At 34.9% G+C, this 20,248-nt stretch overlaps 1 protein-coding gene across 1 annotated transcript; it reads left to right on the top strand.

Moving 5' to 3' along the window:
- Positions 1 to 200: 200 nt before the first annotated feature.
- On the top strand, positions 201 to 17,069 carry LOC115441219. The gene is made up of 12 exons (XM_030165908.2): positions 201 to 629; positions 7,495 to 8,191; positions 9,015 to 9,233; positions 9,590 to 9,707; positions 10,039 to 10,227; positions 10,726 to 10,866; positions 11,113 to 11,249; positions 11,592 to 11,731; positions 12,145 to 12,295; positions 12,640 to 12,779; positions 13,253 to 13,363; positions 13,587 to 17,069. Exons 1-12 carry the CDS (start codon positions 416 to 418, stop codon positions 14,702 to 14,704), a joined length of 3,375 nt encoding a protein of 1,124 aa, XP_030021768.2. The 5' UTR covers positions 201 to 415; the 3' UTR covers positions 14,705 to 17,069.
- The last annotated feature ends 3,179 nt before the right edge of the window (positions 17,070 to 20,248 follow it).

Below are 20,248 nucleotides of genomic sequence, written 5' to 3'. Positions count from 1 at the left end.
AAATTTTTTTAACAGATGTCGCTTATATAGCCCATAAAAATTATTAAATTTAAATTACATACAAAATGCAATATTATTAATTAATTAAATATATTCTAATAATTCTGTATTAAAAAAATGAAGTATAACGTTTATTATTAAATGCAAATTTTTTTTAGAAAGTTTCGTGGCTGTTGTCTAAATTGTCTTTGCCCAGCAATGTGTACGAATTTCTAATGCACGACGATAAAAAAAAGATTGTGAGGTAGCGAGAAATGGCGTCGCAAGTTGTTTTTTATTCGCAATCAATGTGTTTCTAATGTAGTTATGTGATTTTAAATACTATTCGCGTTGTTAAGATTAAAATTTCCGCCGCGACGTTGTTTAATTGACAAACAGTGGTTATTTTGTTGTGATTTCGTCTTCCACTGAGACAATGGCGTCGTCGAATGAAGCGAGAGTGTCCCACGTAAAAGTTAGTGGAAATCGCGATTTTGGCAATGATTGCTACGAGTCAAATGGCGAAGGAGACGCCGGTGAGGGCACGAAGCGTCGTCGTGTCGCTCACGACTATAGAAAATTATCGAAATTGGGATACGATCCAAGTGTGTCAAACGAATCCAGGCTCACACCATCATGCGAATCAAGAGGTATATTTTGTTGTATACATACTTATAACACATTAATACGTTGCACTAAAGTGACTAATGGCGTTGTCATAACGATTTCAGTCAATAAATAGTGTTATTTTTTGGTGGGAAATATGCTAACCTATCAAATTGTTTGTTACATCATTGCTGAGGTCAATAATGTTTATAAACACATGTGGCGCGGTTCCCCATGGCATCTACGGGTTTTTGGTGGTTGCTAGAAGGTACAGACGAGATATTTCGTGTGAACTGTGGTTTGCGACGTTGTGGTGCTGAGATTGCATCACTACTGACCTTGCCCCATGCTGAACATTACTTTCTATTTATTAGGAAAGGAATACCATGCAAATCTAGCCATACTGCGTGTTACTAACGAGCCTAGACTATAATTACCAATATTTGTTAATTTGAACATATGGAAAGTTCATAATCTTGGTACGAACGCATCCCATATTGTAAATTAATTTGAATAGGGCCAAAAATCCTTTTTCCTACAACTATTCCGTTTTGAAACTATGGTAACACTTTCAACATCATTTAATGCTCAACATATGGATGGGAACATAATATGATAAAAAGTTATAAAATAACTGCCTTACATTCAAATCTTAGTGAAAAAAGGGAAAACCTAACTGTACATTAGTGTAGCACACATATTTAACACAAGGTAATGTGAATTTTCTGGGTTATCATTTTTGAAAACAGACAAAATTCTTTTCCTGATGTTTCAAAAGAAGATAATACAAATAAATTGTAAAGTATCAAGATCCTGGACCATTTAATATGAAGATTGCCAAGTTACCTGGAATTTCTCATAATTTGCTATAAAAAGTCTACTGATATTTCAATACATTCACTAAAACTCACATTTAGAACATTACTGAATCTAAATTATATTTCTTAATCTAAAAATAAACCAGTATCAATCAATTTTCGAAAGACTTTTGACAGTAAAATATTAATTGTTATTAAAATAGAGTACCAATAGGTATTCAAAGCACTTTTGACAATAAAATAGTAATTGTTATTAAAACAGCCAATATAATATTATTCCTTGTACAAATTGGCTTTAAGTATAAGTAAGATTAACTAAACTTACAAGTACTTCTTTAAAAATGTTAAAAAAATAAGTTTTTTTTACACAGTATACTTACAACAAATTTCACAAGATTAAATATGCAGGAATATTGTGGAGTTTCAGGCATTATTATTTTATTGGCAGTAAAACTTTATAAAGATTTTACATTATGTAAAACCATTGCCATATTTAACTCTAAATAATTTATTTACAGTTAAATATGGCATAGAAGGTCCCTTACAAATAATATTTTTTTCTGACGGTTGTGGTGTATTGAATCTACTGTCCCTATGAGACAGTTGTACTTGAAAATATTCTCCTCTTTTTTTTACTGGTCCTTATGAACAGGTTGTTTATAATCAAAAAATCATATCAAGTAGTCAAATATAATTCAGTACAGAAACACAAAAAATATGTGCAAATAACTATAGCAAAATCAAGTTTAGTTTATAGGGACTTATTACAAGAATACAACGAGGTATTAGGTAAATTTAGTCTCATAATTACTATATACAATATTCTTAACACCTTTATTATGAAAACCAGAAGTATCAATATTTTATATTGTAAATCTGTAGAGATATATATTTGGTAGGTTGGTAATATCCCAGGTCATTTCAAATAAATGGTAGACAATTAACTTACCACTGAATGATTAAATTCTATATTGTAAAGTGTTCTACAAACCCGTACCAGTCAGTAATACTGCTATTTATTTTTGATGACATAATGGAAATTGGTGTTGCATAAAGTCTACTGTATTGATTACTCAATTATAACTAATTTATTGCCATTACTAACCTGTTCCTGTGACTTTGCTTGCATGTAAAAAGATTTTCCAGGATGAATATTTTCCCAAAAAACATAGGGATAAAAAGCAGCACTTTAGAGTAATGTAGCTTCCTTTTAGTGATCAACTATTCAAAATTGGTTAACAGTTCCTAAGATGAGCGCATTTGAGCAAACAAACAGACAAACTCTTCAGATTTATATGTTACTATAGATTTATTACACAAAGGAAATCATTTAACAGAATAGCAATATTCTAGATGCCGCTCCACCTTTAGATGCAGTGAAGTCTTTGTCATAATATATATTTTAAAGTAAGCCCTAAAAAATTCCATTCATTACATTTTGCAAAAGGTCAATAGAAAAATTGCCTAACGTCTTAGCCGTTCTAGATATTTCCATACAATATATTTTTTGTGTAGGTTTGATATAAGAACTTGAAATAAAATTAAACTATATTTTATTACAATAAAAACTTTACAGCGTCAATAAGGAATAGACTTCCCCTTGGTTTTAATATCTTACATTTTTCATGCAAAGAAAACAAATTCATTATAAACATTAGTTTAGAAGATAAATTCAAATAAATATTAAAAATAACTAATTCTTAAATGTTTTAAGTTGTATCTCAAATCCAATATTATCATCAGAAAAACATAAAAAAATAATACAAATAGTAAAAAATAAACCTAAACTATTACTATGGTGAAATTTAATATTTGCATAAATGAATATGCATCTGTATTTATATATTTTTTTCTATATTAGAGCCTTTTAGATTTTATATGATAAGGTTAAATTATATTTATATTTCATAAACTTTCCCTTGCCTCAAAATACTTCAAAAACATTGAATACTAGATGAAATCCTAAACAATAATATTAGTCCTGTATTAATTAAATATATACTGTCCTATTGCTGGCCACAAGCTTCCTATATTATTGAGAGGGATTAGGCCTTAGTCCACCATGTTGGCCTAATGCGGATTGGTAGACTTCACATACCCTCAAAAGAGACCTTGAGTATTCAGATTACTTCACTATGTTTTCCTTCAATGTAGAAGCAAATGCAATGGCAGTCCATTCCACTGCCAAATAGGCTACTGCTGTTTTTAAACCATCAATTCATAAATATAGTAATGTTGATAAAAATGAAAAAATTGCCTGTGTTTTGTTTTGATCCTATCATTCTAACATCATAGATTTTTATAATTTCTTATATTATTAGAAGTAAGATAGCACTTATGTAATATATTAATAAAAATATTCCCTATGCAGTTTTGCAATAACTATGTAATATATCAGTTTAATCAATCAGATAATATCAAAAGGTACCTAAGCCTAATTTTCAATGAGTCATGAAATGGTTGTACGTGATTCTATGTCAATTACAGTTTCATTTACAAAATGGCAAGTTTTATAGCATACGTCATTTGAACTGACCTTAGACCACTTTAGCTCTTATTTTTATGACAAAAGAAGCCGACAGTATTGTAGAAATAAAGAAAAGATTAATTAATTAAATGGATATGCACTCCCAACACACATAATCATATCCCCACACTAAAACATTTTATTGAACCGTATACAAGGTCCCAATAACTACAAAAAACATTGATCTTTGTCATTGCAAAGGTAATTTCTTCAAAGTACTGGCTATTAAATTATTTTCTTGTGTTGAAAGGTGATAGTTAACATTAATTACCCTCGTATTGTGTACAATTTTGTCTGCCATTTGTCATATAAAAAAAGCGATTTGCTACTTGCAGTCACTAAACAATCCAAAATTTTTTTTGTGACTGAAATAACTATATAAAAACAACTTGTCATTGTGATAAACAAATTTTCTGTTACTGCTTGTTGTTATGTTGAAATTCTGCCAATATTTTTTTACGAAGTTGTAATATTCATGACTATTAAATATATTTTTGTGGCATTCAGGGTAAATTGTTGCTTTCTTTTTTTTTTGCTAAATCGTAACATTTTCAAGAGTTAGCGTAAAAAGATTATTACAAAAAATGCTCTCATATGTTAATTATGTCCCAGATATATTTTTCTCTCAATTAATTTAATGTACTGGTTCCAAAAGGCAAAAATAAGGCAGTATGAATTGTGGTATACACCCTTTGCCACGAGAGTGCAGTGACATGCTTTTTAATTCAGTTGTGGGTGTCTTCTGTTTACAGCTTGTAGTGCTTCTTGCCAACGAGCAAGTAACTTGATCAATTAGTCCAGCTATACTCTAAGTGTGTTCCGCGGAACCCTAGGGTTCCGTGATACCTCCGTCGGGGTTCCGCAAGAATTTAGAAAAAAAAATCAAAACACCTCTCTGAATAATAATTAGTAACTGTTACATTGTACTTTTATTATGCTGATTAATAAAAAATACACTTATAAAAACAATTGTTTTATTGTAGGGTTCCATCAAGTATTTTGTTTCCCAAAAGGGTTCCGTCATTTAAAAAGTTTGAGAACCACTGAATTAGTCATTTAGATGTATCAAAATCATAACATTAATATTCTAAGTCATCATTCATTCATCCATGCATTTAATTGAGACGGCTTATCAACAAGTCAGATGAACTGAGGTAGAAATAATTTAAGGTTAATAACTTTCAAGTTATAATTTTATGTACAAAAACTTCTATGAGTGAAGCCACTAGTAGAAACTTTTAAAAAAAGTTTAAAAGGATCCTATCTATTCATAAACACTTTGTTATGTGTACATAACTAATGCGTTGACTCTGAATAGTCAGTTAATGTGTATAGTATATACCTGTACATATTTACTTACACTTGTACAGGAAAACAATGCAATAACATGTAATATAACGCAATTTTTGTGGTCTCTTGCCATATCATGACTTACTAAGAGCCATATTAATATATAAAAAAAATATATATTTGTTTTGTTCAACATATAGTAAACACATGAGGGAAGTTTGGGGCGTTGTAGAAGACAAAGAAGTGCTGAAATATATGAAAGTCAATTTTGAGTAGGGTGTCAAATAGGTGTTAAATGTAATGAACTATTTAATAAACTAAGCTTAAGCTGCCATTTAAGAGTTTGTTCTCAGTTGAGTCATTGATAAATAAACAAAAAACACTTCTGTCAAGATCTGTCTTATGCTGCGATTTAAGATATTATTTTAGAGGTTGATATCTATTTATTAACTAGTGATGTCCTTAAATTGATTTTAACTTGGCAGCATCTCAGCCAGTATTGCACCAAAGAGCTATATTAAGTGGCATCTATTAGCACGGCCCTATGAGCCTTATTTGTTTTGGACACAAGATATTAATCCATAATATTTCACTTTGAATGAAGGTCACTTTAGACATGTCTGTCTTGAAATTTAGGGAATGCCTATGTTCAGCAGTGGATTGTATGTGGCTGTTTTGCATTTTATATATGGTACAGTCTCATTGAGCTGGTCTTACAATAGAAATGTTTCAGCTCAAAAGAGACCATTGTCAATAGATTGACGGTCCCCAAGAACAAAATCTCATCTGCAAAATGTCTAGTTGCAGTTTGAAACTTGTATATTAAGTGAAAATATACATATCAGTTACTTATTTAAAAACTATTGATTGATATCAAAAATTAATTTAATTGTTATTTTGAGGTGATTAATTGATTTTTATATTTTTATTTAACATAAAACCTTCATACTGCAACTAGATATTTTGCAGATAAGATTTTGTTGTTGGGAACTGTCGAAATATTAATGATTTAAATAAATAAACCATCAAAGATTGTATGGTATATTTGATGTGCAAATTTAATTATATCACATAAATCTAAGTGTTATTTATGAAAATTTGCAATAATCCCTAAAGATAAATTAAGGGAAAGCTAAAATGTTATTTTTGGTCTTCAAATTGTTAATTTCATATTTTGCTACTTATGTAAAATTAACATAGGATCTTGTAATAGTGAACCAGTGATTAAAATTACTAGTGAAGCTAGATAAATATATGTACAGAAACAATGTTTAAATTTTATTAGGCACCAACTCTAAAATTGGTAACTAGTATATATGTGATCTAATGAATGACTACGGGATGTTAAATTATTTTGTTTTGATAACTTTTTGATTCAATGTGTTAATCATATATCTACTGCAACAAATCGGAAAAAATGATAACTATAATTTTTTCCTATTGACCCTTTTGTTTTGCATATTGTAAAAGTTGAGTAAAGTTGCTAACAGCCATCTCTTTGACGTCACCATTTGGAGATCCCATCCCAGAGCGTAGAAACTCATGAAGTATAAATTTCAACAATAAGAAGTTTATTTTGGTTTTGAAAAACCGTTACAATCGCACTTACATGAAGCAAGAACATATTGCTAGTATAGTAAAATAGTTGTATGTTAGTGATTCTACATTGTGTCATTTTCACAAGGAAAATGTTTAGGGTATACTGTTTACCTGAGAGAAACCATTTAGGTATATATTGTGGAATTTCCCGCCTTGTGTAAAGTTTCTGATGTTTTTTAATGTTTAAGATAGTATAGAATACGAAGCTTCATTTCCAAAAACGCTATGAATATATTATATAATATCAACCCTGTATTATATACTGTCCCACTGATGGGCACGGGCCTCCTCTACTATTGAGGGGGTTTAGGCTTAGTCCACCACGCTGGCCTAGTACGGATTGGTAGACTTCACACACCCTCATAATTCCTATAGAGAACGTCTCAGGTATGCAGGTATCCTCACGATGTATTCCTTCACCGTTAGATCAAGCGATACCTCACAAAGAATACACATATATTTTTTTAGATAAGTCAAAGGTTGGAATTTGAAGGCCCTTGGAATTTGAACCTGCAGACATTGGTCTGGGCAGTCCGGTCCACACCCAAACTAGGCTATCGCCGCTTTTTTTTATGAATATAATTACGCCATATTTTATTGTTATTAGTGAATTTACCAAATGTTTTCTCAAATATTTTAACGTATTAAAGTTAAAAAAATATTTCTAATTTGCAGGCAAGAAGAGGAAACACAGCGAGGGCTCACCCAACCCTTTGTGTTCCTGGACTGCAGAGACCAGTGTCCCGGCTAAACTGTCCAAGATATGGCCCGTGTTCGACTCTGGAGGATTCGGCGACGCGGCCGTGCTCAAACTACACGTGTCGAAGACGCCCTCTATCGACAACCCCTTACTCTACCAAACGTCCAGCAAAACCTTCAACCTGGTGGAACTGTTCCAAGATCCAATCAAGACAGACTGGTTTGGGGGTCTTAACGCCACCTGGAGACAATCGCATCTCGCCAACAAGATGTCGAACGATGATGCGACGAGGAGGATCTTCTCTTCCGTCTCCAGGCAGCTGAAAATCATCAACTCGCATTTCCAGCAGTCAATGTTCAAATACAAGTATCCAAGAGTGACCAGGTCGAATGTGCTTCTTGAAAGTTCTCCGATACGACGTCCTGCTACCCACTTTAGCTTGACCCTCAAGGCGATCAGGTTCCAGTCGACGCCAAGAAGAGAGTTACCATGTTACGGGAATTTGGAGTTACCGTTGAAGATGATGGAAGGTAGTAGTGGGTCGCAGGTGTACCCAGCTATCATGAACGTGAAGGACGCTGTGGATGTTAAAGTCAAGATTGAGAACGAGAGAGTCAAATTGGAGAAGAGTGAAAGGGAGAAGGAGAGGGAAAAAGAGAAGGATCGAGATAGGTGAGTTGGTAATATAAATTCTTTGTTCTTTTTCTAGGTAGGAATGTAATGTGATACGAAATATCAGTACAATGTTGTGATAGGTTTGAACTTTGAAGGGCATTATGAAACTACGTCTGATATTTCAGCGTGATGCGCACGCGACGCGCCGCTTATTTCGCAATACATTACGCTGGGTTAGTCATAAAGTACTTTGTAATTCAAAATTTGTGCACCATGTTTCTGAACATTTTTTTACTTAGGCACAGCAGAATAATTGTAAACAATTATTTTCGTCCATACTATTAAATGCGAAAGTATCTCTCTCTGTTATGGTTTCATGACGACCAGTGAATTTGTTTTGACAAAATATTGTATTGAATAAGCTTGGATCATAAGAAAAGACTCTATCCGGGAAAAGTACGAAAAAAATTCGCGAGCAACATAGATGTGTTGATAATACCTACTATACCTGAAGAACGATATATCCGCTGTCATCTGTTAAAGATAGAGTCCGTTGAAAGGTCTCCAGTTTAACTTGGTATAGGTGGAGGCACGAGTCGTGAGCACACTCGTGATTGGTCGGTTTGGTTCCTTAGTCGATGGTCGTTGTCTATTGCTTACACTTACCATGCGGCTACTATACTATACACCTCAAATTTGAATATACGCGATATTATCCCCACCACTGTTCACTTGTGCTTTTTTGAACCTGACTATACCTTTGTTAGCCTGGCAGGGCCGGCTTATACAAGCACACCAGACCTTCGGCTGAGCGATTTGTACTCGTACCTTTGAGTTCACCTGTGCTGTTAACTAATTACTGTATTTGCAATTGTTTTAGGTCCCACTCGTCCCGCCATTCGTCATCGTCATCGTCCTGCCACCACTGCCGGCGGCGGTCGCGCATCAAGCGCTGCTCCATCGGCGTGCAGTGCCGCCGCGACCGCGCCGTCGCGGGGGCGTCGGGGGGCGCGGGGCCCGTGGGGGGTGCACCTCCCGGGGCCGACGGATGGGCCGCGTTGGCAGACAACCCTGCTATCAAAGGACTCAAGTATCATAGGTAGGTGGGGTAGATACAGTAGATAAAATCTCTAGAGGCGACGGACGCATGAATAGAGGATTTGCAGCTTATGTCTAACATTTTTTATTAATTGATTTATTGCCTAACAGCCTATATTGCATTATGAATAATAAAAGGGCTTTTGAAAGGCATGATTGCGAGTAAATATTTTAGTCATCAATATATTATCCGGTGGATTTTATGTGGTGGAGGAACAAGCATTAGATAATAAATATTAAATCTATCACATTATTTTGAAGTTTAAAAAACCCACATATTTCTTTCTCATATAAAATTCTGGCCTTGTCCAGCAAAAAATTGCAAAATAAAATAAAATAATCTCATTCGTGTCTCAGACTAATGCGCGTGGAGACGCACCCGAACGGCGGCGCGAGCGTGGTGTACCTTCAGCAGCGGGACATCGACATGCTCACCGAACAGCAACAGCTCTCGCTTGCCAAGGAGTTCCTCAAGGTATTTAGTATTTCATTCTAAATGATTCTGAATATGTTTTGAACATAACATGAATACTGTATACATTGATTGATACATTAAGTGCATCAATGTTAACTACAAAAATGTAGTAAAAAATATGTTTTACTGGGCGTATTTGCTAACTGACCCCAAGATAAGATTTATCATTTGCTTTTATGTTGGTGGCTATCTAATCTTACAAAATTCACAACACAGGACTCTTTAATAAAAAAGTACGATAAAATATTGAAATCATTATTTCGTTGATAATTTGTAAGGTGATATCTAGCTACTCCGTATAGAGTACAGTTGAGTGATGCATGTCCCGCAGCTGGTGTTCTCGGAGGACAGCTCGGGCTGGGCGCACTTCGTGTGCGGCGTGGTGCGCGGCGCGGCGGCGCCCTTCCCGTGCCTGCTGCAGTACCTGGCGCACGCGCACGCCGGCCTCACCGTCAAGGCCGGCGTGCTGGCGCGCGCCTCCGACATCGAGACCACCACCGTCAGCAGGTATTACCAGCAGGTCAGTGCCTAACACGTTTGTTCCTTGCAAATATTGTAACTGAACATGATTAGATTGGCTCAGTCATGTAGTTCTGAAGTACCGGATATAAACCCCGGATCGCCAATGTGATGTTGGATTTATCAATTTAGTATTACCCTGAACTTTGGAATTTGTGCCCGATATAATGATAGACTCGTCGCCTGTCACATCTTAGGACTAATATAATCTCGGCAAAATGAGAGGGCACTTCCGCACTAGTGCCTACACATTTTGCCACATTTTTCAGGCATACAGACTTACTTATGCCTTAAAAGAGTCGCTTAAACCGCTTCATTCTCATTAGAAGTATTCAATCCTTTCAAATCATTATGGAAACTCCTGGTTAATTTATAAATATGCGAAGCATGATCCTATGCTTCAAAATTGAATGACTTAACGTCCATCTAAATCAGTCATTCGACAGCTCATTGCTTTACGTCCCGTCAAAAAACTTATCTCAACACAATATCTACACAGGTACAGCAAACGTACGCAGCGGGCACGTTCCGAAGCGGGCCGCTGCACCAAATCTCGCTGGTGGGCACTGTACACGAAGAGGTGGGCGGATACTTCCCCGATATGCTGGACATGCTTGCCACCTGCCCGTTTCTTAAAATGGTAATTATACTACTTGTTTGTCGGACATTAATGATAAAAGAAATGTCTAACGTCCCTAATTTATAAAATTGACCTTATCACAGGAATATGTAAAGTTCAATTGACAGCAACTTAAAACAAACAATGAACAACATTTGAACATTTTATATTACAGTTACTGAATTCAATCTAATTCGCAAAATATATTTACATCAATATATTTTATTTATATAGCTTTACAATTTTAATATATTGTGATGTTTTCAGACAATGCCGTGGGGACCCATGGCTGCCGTGGAAATGGAACCTCAGGAATCCAACGATGGTCCGATATTGTGGATCAGGCCTGGGGAGCAGTTGGTGCCTACGGCTGAGCTGGGAAAGAGTCCCATTAAGAAAAGAAGGTATGACTTTGTTCTTCTATTTCTTTAATTTTCTCTATGCCTAGGTTCCTAGAATGAATAATGTTTTGCCTTTTACTATTTTCACAACAAAATAATTTGTTACACATGGTGGACTAACGTCTTATCCCTCTCAGTGGAGGAGGCCCATGCTCAGCAGTGGGACAGTTTATAATTTAGGGCTGATATTATTTTTATACAATACACAAACTCCAGTTATGGTGGTAAATAATTTTCGATAACAGAATGTCATTGATGTATAAACTATTTGTCTGTCTGGTTTTTTGCGTGATGTGGAAGTTAGATTATGCTATAAGAATTGCAAGTGTATGTTTGTATATACAGGACTGGTATAAACGAGCTGCGCAACCTGCAGTACTTGCCGCGCTGGTCGGAGGCGCGCGAGTTCCTGTTCGAGGACCGCACACGGGCACACGCCGACCACGTGGGACACGGCCTCGACCGCATCACCACCGCCGCCGTCGGTACGTACCAGTCACACTGACTGACTCACTCACTAACAAACACTGACTAACTGACTCGGTAACTGGCAGTATGACTAAATCACTCACTCTTACGCTGCATTAACCTAACCCGCCTTTAAACTAGACAGATTATAAAATTAACTCACACATTCACTAAGGAAAACTCATGCTGACACATTTTTTATTGTTATTGCTTTGAATGACTAGACGAGCTTGCCGTTTGCCTGATGGTAAGGGATACGACCGCTCATAAACAGTAGAAACACCATCCAACACATTGAATTACAAAGAATTGTTATTTGGCGATCTTTTCAATGGCCATACACAGTCATTAGCTTCTAACAACTCTGCCATACTCTCCTTCTCTTACTATAAGTACACTCAGATCATACATTTGTGTATATTCGTTGCAGGCGTGTTGAAAGCGATCCACTGCGGAGACGAGAGCGACCGCGGCCGCATCACCAAGGACGTGGTCGCGTTCCACGCTGCGGACTTCAACAAGCTTGTGCAACTGTTGCAGCTCGACCTGTACGAGCCGCCCATCTCGCAGTGCGTCACGTGGTGAGTACCAGGGTACAGGGGGAGATGAAGCTCGGATGGGTAACCGGCGATGATGCTGGTTTGGGAGCGTGTCAAGTAATACGGAGTTACGAGATTTAACTCATAAACCCTCCCTAGAAATCAAAATGAGATATAGACACAATTCTAACAGTAGTTTTGACATACTATAGATTAGACACCTAAAGCAGCTGTTTCATGTGGATGTAAATTGTACATCATAAAATTTTAACCAGTATGGTAAATCCAAGAATTTGTTGACTGCTGAAAGCAATCTTTGGACTGACGAATTTTGAAGGGCCCATCTTTAACAGCAATGATTCATGTACTTTTGTATTATCCAACAGGCTAGAAGAAGCCAAGCTCAACCAGCTGCGCAGAGAAGGCGTGCGGTACTCTCGCCTGCCGCTATGTTCCGACGACATCTACTTCTTGCCCAGAAACATTATACATCAGTTTAGAACGGTATCCGCTGTTACTTCTGTCGGTAAGTGTTTTTCATATGCAAAAAAAAACTTCATGTACAACTTTTTTTTTATATATATTATGTTAATAAATATATCGGTGACGCAGGAAATGTGAAAGTGAGTCAGTGAATTATTTATAGCCACTTTTAAAAGCGTGTGAGTGTGTTAGTGAGTGCATTCAGTCAGTAAATATGAGCGAGGCAAACAATGAAGTAAGGATAGATTAGAAGTTCTGTGTGCTTAAAATGTTTTTATTGTGATTGGTTGCGAGACTAAAACGTGACTGACGAATTGGTCTCTCGACCAATCACAACCATCAAAATTAAACAACATCGACTTACTAGTCGCATTTTTAGGATATTCTAATTAGGCTAATGTTAATGCGAAACGGATATTGGGTACACATCATAAAATTAGCCAATACGAATTGTATTTCAGTCATATTTGTAGTCAGTGGTTTCACAGTCGGAATAATATTTATTGTTTATAACAGCATGGCACCTCCGTCTGAAGCAATACTATCCCTCCTCGGAGGCGTCGTCGCCGGCGGACGAGCGACCCGCTGCCGACCCGCAGCCCGCCAGCGCAAACCATACACCCACTGGTAAGGACCTCCACGAGTCTATATTATAATCTAATCGTCACTGGCTGTTTTTCTGGTAAGTGATTTTAAGGGCAATGGTGGAGTGGATGTTGTGAGACCTTGTGTGAAAATTTACAGTTTGATATATTTATTGGATAGATTGTATGTTATATGATGATATGTTAAATAATATATTTAGTTTATCCATTTCTAAGCAGGTTCTAACGACAATCTTATTTTACAGAGCCCAAAAAGACGTCAAAACACAAAGCTGGCGTTATAGAAATGAGAGCTTTAAGTGCTAAATTCCATCAGAAATCACCCCTCAAAATATCCCATGGTAGAAAGAGCATGGAGACCCAGACGAAGGACAAAAAACTCGAAAAAACTGATAAAATAGAAAAGGTTGAGATAAAAACGGAAAAACCGGAAACCAAAACTGAAAGAGTTGATTCAAAATTGATTGACGCGAAGACTGATAAGCCAGAACAAAAGTCTGACAAACCAGAAATTAAAACTGAAAAGGTAGAAGGAAAATCTGACAAATTAGAATCAAAGGTCGAAAAAATTGAGCCGAAGTCAGAAAAATCCGAATCAAGACCGACGAAACTAGACCACAAGGTTGAGAGGCCTGAGAATAGGACAGAAAAAGTAGAAAATAGGTGCGAAAAAATAGAAATGAAAGTGGAAAAGGCAGAAATTAAATCTGAGAAAGCAGAAGCGAAGGTTGATAAGATAGAATCCAAAAACGAAAAATCTGTGGACAAAGACCAGAAAGTCGATAAAGTTGAACATAGAGTAGATAAAACCGACAACAAATCTGATAGAGCAGAAGCTAAATCTGATAAACCAGAATCCAAACCCGAGAAAACGGAATCAAAGTCCGAAAAACCAGATCCAAAATGTGACAAGCCCGAATCAAAGACTGACAAAATAGAAACGAAAGTTGATAAATCAGAAACAAAGCCCGACAAAACAGATATAAAGTCAGACAAGATAGATACCAAAACTGATAAACAAGAATCCAAATGTGACAAGCAAGACAAGTCTGACAAACTGGAATCGAAAACTGACAAACCAGAATCAAAGGTAGACAAAGAACACAGATCTGACAAGAACCACAGGCACAGGGATTCAGACAAATCCCGAGCCGAGAGGTCAGACAAGGACCACAGGAGGAGACATTCATCGTCCCGTCACAAATCGTCCCACAAATCCCACAGGAGGGACAGGACGGAGGACAGGAAGCACGAGAGAACTGAACACAGGCACAAAGAAGGTAAAGAGACCAAAATTGTCGACACCAAGGTATCCGAGTCCGTCAAGGTCTCCCAAGGTGTGGTGCATCGGCCACCAGATTAGCTATCGTACAAGTGGTTCTTCAGGACTTAAATCAAGACTGAAGTGTGTGTGTTGGAGGTATTTGAGTGTTTGAAAAAGAATGAAAGAGAGCTGGTATTATTATTTTCGTTTCAATTTATGTAGGTTTTTTTTGTATATCTTGTGATTCGGTAAAATTTTTATATAGAGTGTGCCCCAAAATTTTTTACGGAATTTTATCTTATAAATAATGGCATCTAATTGGAATTTTAATCTAAAAGTTTTGTACTTACACATAACTGCCATAAGTGGAACCATCCAAACGATAAGTTTTGGAAGTATGATCTCTTATATGTTTAGGATTGTAAAATTCCTGAAGGATATATAATAAATTAATGTCGTAAATAGCAATAAAGTAAAAGCCTTAGAATACACTAAGTGAGTGAAAGTCCACTCGAATACCTTCAACAGTTGAGGATCGCTTCACCCTTGATAAAGTATGTTAGTGTAAAGTATATATTTGTACATATAAAATAAGACGTCTCTTAGAGGCTAAGGATCGGTACACTGTACAGTGCGGGATGTATACGCAGTTTTAGATTATATTTGCTCATTATCCAGTGAATTTCTAAAGAAAATATCAAAATTATATAATTATCGACCAGTGTGATTTTTTTTACTCATTTAGATTTCATCTCGGTATTTTTTTTACGTCGATCGAACATCGGCCCTAGTGGAGTCTAAAATGGTTCTTATAAAGAAAACAGCAAATTAATTTGAAATATTTTATTCACAATTATTAATCCCATTAAAAACTATAACTAAAATCGATGATTTATTATAAAATTTTGTTGGAATCTCGATGTTGCCAGTTTCGCGAACGATGCATAATAGTAGTTATTTAAAATTCGAAATTTGGCAACATCAAAGAGTCTGTCATATATTTTTGTAACGTGCATATTCGTCGGAAATTAATAAAGAAATCTAAAACTGCGTCGCGTATGTGATTTTTGAAAGTTTTTAACGAAGACGAAAATATATGAAGAAAATAATTATATGATAAAGTTTTAAGAGAAAATAAAAAATTATTCACATGTATTTCTAAAGGTCGCACTAAGAGTAAGATATATTCTGATAGTTAATGTTAAGGTTGGTTCTTTTTTCACTTACAACCCTCCCGCACAGTTTCGTGGCCAATTTATTCTTTATCGATATTGCAATGCCTTTAAAATAATATACTTTATTCATCACGTAAGCCAACATAGCTGCGCTTAGTCAAGGTACATGAGAATATTTAATTATTACGCTCTAACTACAGACATTTTGTTCCGTCGTTTTGTTTGTCGGCAATTGTCGGCACCCTTGCAACTAAATTGCAATTTATAAGCACTTGTAAAACAATGATCCTTTTATTTGCAATATTAGATTATTAGATACATCGCTAAATTCAGATTTCCTCATGTTTCTTCAAATTTATGTTATCTTCATTCCGCATCAGGTTTGTTTTTTGCGAATTTTCCGAATTTGCGGTCCCTATGAATTGCAGTTTTTATTCCAATTATTTTTTTATATAAGAAAAAATGTTCAGGTATAGGTACAATATGTAAATTATAATTTTAAAATATGTTTTTCTTTGAAATTGCACCTGAAACTACATTAATACAATATTAAAATATTGTTTTTGCCAAAATTTTTACAATCAATTTCATGAAGCAATTGGTCACGCAAACTGAGAAAAATCTGTAAATAAATTTTACTATCCCTTCCCTTAATTTTTAAAGTATATAGGAGTTTGTTTGCAATGTTCAAAACTTTGTAGTGTCTTACGAACGTACTGATTCTAAAGCGAATAAAAATACCGACACGTATTGGGGCATTTAAAAACATTTTTTTTTATCCTTAATAAGTTGTGCGAATCCATACATAAAATCCATGAAACAGAAGCAAGTGTATATTTTTTTAATTACTTATGAAAATTCTTTTTTTTTTGTCATGAATTTCTATTATCAAAATTAGGAAGATTTTTGGTTATCTATAAAGTTTAATTATATCAAGGTTTGGTTGAACATCGGTTTGAAACATATTTAATTTTTATTTACTATCTGCCGTTTTCGATAAGCGATCCCAATGGTTTTCTATCCATCGTGAGAATGTACCAAACAGAACATAGTAATTTTCTCCATGCTTATAATTGACTTATTTTGATCGGTTTACACTCGGGATCATTTTGATGTTTAATATTGTTATCGCTTATTAAAAACGAATATTAACATAATTCTTAAAAAAAACTTTGTATTACTTCAATAATTTAGCTCCAACACTGTATTAAATCCGTAAAATGTTAACATAGGCAATAAATATAGTACACATTATAGGACAACGTTGTGTAGACTAGAGGATTCTGAAGTCGAATAAAAAAACTAAATACATTGGGTTCTTGAGCATGAAAATACTCGAAATATCTTCAGAATCTGTCCTAAAAATCAGATGTTTTTTTAGAAAAACTACAGTATTATTAATATAGCAGAGATAATAGGAAATTCTTAGCGCCCACTTGCCAGATTATTGTGTCGAAGTTGTAAACTGCGGTCGCATTCGAATAAAATATCCCAAGACTTAGCAGTTCTAATAAACTTAATGAACATTGACTCGATGTCTTTTGGCTCCATAGATTTTTGTATTCCAAAGTAAAGTAATGGGCCTGTCGTCGAAATCTGTTTTGGTCTAAAACATTTTCCAACCCAAAAAAATGTGGTTTTATATTCAATTTAGGGGTGTAAGGCAATGAGGGCAATGTCGATGAAAAAAAACTTATACGATCGCAAGTTACAACTGTGACAAAATGTTATATAGAAATTTATCTTTATATTTGAAAAAAGAAAAATATAAAAATTATTTTCCGAAAACGTCAAATTCGACATTTTCGTTTCGACGAAATGTACATTTTGTATGTTTTGTATTTGTATAGATTTAAGAACACCGATTCGTTTCAAGTGATGGATTGGGCAACAAAGCGGATTTATTTACATAAATACTTATGTAAAGATAGAATATACAGCACTTGAAAGGTTTACTTGTTATCTTTATTTGTATTGTAATATAAAGCCTATTAAAATGTTTTAATGTTGAAACTACGTCCATAACAAAAATATGCAAAAACACATGACTATCCTAATTGATTAAATTTTCATGAGTACTAATGAAGTTCTTACGACAATGTACAGTCACATTTCGTAACGCAAGATGTGAAATATGGTATAGGTTTGCAAGAGAGATTTTTATAAAAAAAGTATGGCTTCCACTGTGCGTTCTACAGAATCCACCTTGTGACTGCTTACCATAAGACATTTTGCTTTTACGCCTCTGATTTGCATAAAAAGTCATTTGGAGTCTTAGTTTTTTTATTTATGATTATAAATCGATAAATTTGGTGATTCTCAAATTAAATTCAATATATTTATTGTATAAAATGATTAATGCCGTGAAATTATCGATAGTTTTAATTTGGTAAATTGATGATTGTAAAATTAACAATTTGTCGCTTGTATTAAATAATTTTGGAATCGATACATTCAAATCACCTGACATTACATGGTCACAACAATCGATACGTAATCGATTTGTCTACAATTGACGGCAGTACGATGATCGCTACAAGAATTCACTGCATACCCGCACGTTATGTTAAGCTTATCAAAAGACGTTTTAGTTTATAAGTTTTGCGTTTTTATTGCTAAATTCAAAACGATATGTTGTAAGTCGGCCGCGATCGGTCAGTTGTTAGTTTTCGTAAGAGCTTTGCAGGCGTCCAGTGGGTTTTCGTAGTAACGTATTATGAACATGACGTTAAAGTTAGTGTCTCATAGTCTTCACCTTTCCTTGAACGAGGGATGGCTAAACATATTCCTTGGGCACCGATAGTGGTTGAAACATTAAGCCCCTTATTCATAGACGTTTTTGATCTAAGTTTTGTGATAGAGATATGGAGATACAACAATATTAGCCAATCACATCGGCCGTATGTCTACGCACTGCGAGGCTGCCATGCCGTCAGCACTAAGAAACAAACTTGTTATCACAGCAATGCTCCGTCCTTAGATAAAAAAACGTCTATGAATAAGGGAGTAATTCTTTCCATCTTGGATGTCTTGGAATATGTTTTGGGAGATAGGTGCACGGAAAATTCGTGAAAGTTGACAGTCATATAGTGACACATTCATGGGGAAATAAATTTTAGAGTGATTAAAGTTCTTTTACTATTTTTTTTTTCTATATTCTATCTTCAAATATACACTATTCATATTGTTCGGCGCGAATGCTGGTTCTTGATATCTGCCTGGAATACATGTTACTCTCGGTTCTGTCTGGATGTAATTTTCTAATTCCCTACAATTTATTTCTTCATGTAACGCTGTTTTACATTACGACTATGGCACACGGAGTCTGCTTGTTTGAAGTGAAATTGTCAATCATAAACTGGTTTCTAATAATACAATTATAACACAGCCGAAATGTCTTTAAAATAGGATTTATAATTTTCATGTTGTCTTCGGACAAATTGTCCGAGACAAAATGCCCATAAAATATAGTTTAATGTGAGATTAAAGGTTTTGTTCAAACAAGCGCGAAGGACTCCCGCCGCAACGTATCCGCACACGCGGATTTAATTGTGATTAATAAAAAGAATATTTATCGTATTTATGTTTAGGCGTTTAATTTATTGTTTCACGTTTCCTATATTTTTTTGAAAATAATAATTAGATTGTAATAATTTGTGGTTTTATTTATTACCTTATATTCAATACTCATATTTAACACACAAAGTTTACGAATGAAGCAAAGTAGCTTTGACCAGTTTGAGAGCTAGCGCAAATCTGAACTGCGCTTCCTTTGTCAAATGTATTTGTATTGCGTGCGTGATACGTTAAGGTCCCAGGCTCAAATCCCGGATCGGGAACAATGATGGGTTTTTTCTGGTCTATTAATCTTGGATTTGTCCCCGATGTGGCGTTAGGCTCGCCCCTAACTTATGGCACACATTCGAAAAGTGAGTGGCTGCACCTTTGCCAACCCTTGGGGCATGGATACAGGTGTGTTGTGTGTTTTTATAAATGTTTTTAAAATATACGAATAACTTGTAACTTTTTTCTTATAATTCGTGGTACTTTGTTTTTTAAGTAAATTTGAGAAATGTTTGCGTGGACATAGAGCTAAGTAATAAATATGTGGGAGGTATAAATGCAATGAAACATATCGTAAAATTTTATTAATTTATTCTATAATACCACAGTTTTAAGGTATAATAATAGAAAACATTGAAAAATTGTTAAGTACAAACAAATAAATACAGATTCGATTCAGTCAGATCGTATAAAAATATCTAGAATACTAAAAATCAAATGTGCGTTAACATTACAATAAATAACACGATATTTCCACATGAAATTCGAGATGGCACTTAGAGAGACAAAATGTTACACTTTATATAGATTACGGCAAGAAATAATTAAATTTTATAATTGTCAACAGATGGCGCTGTATGCCAAATAAATTTTGTACAGTGCCCGTCAGTAAATATATAATAAG

This window comes from Manduca sexta, chromosome 3, assembly GCF_014839805.1.
Source record: "Manduca sexta isolate Smith_Timp_Sample1 chromosome 3, JHU_Msex_v1.0, whole genome shotgun sequence".
In the NCBI taxonomy this organism is placed as follows: Eukaryota; Metazoa; Arthropoda; class Insecta; order Lepidoptera; family Sphingidae; genus Manduca; species Manduca sexta.
This window is presented reverse-complemented; position numbering and strand designations above follow the sequence as displayed.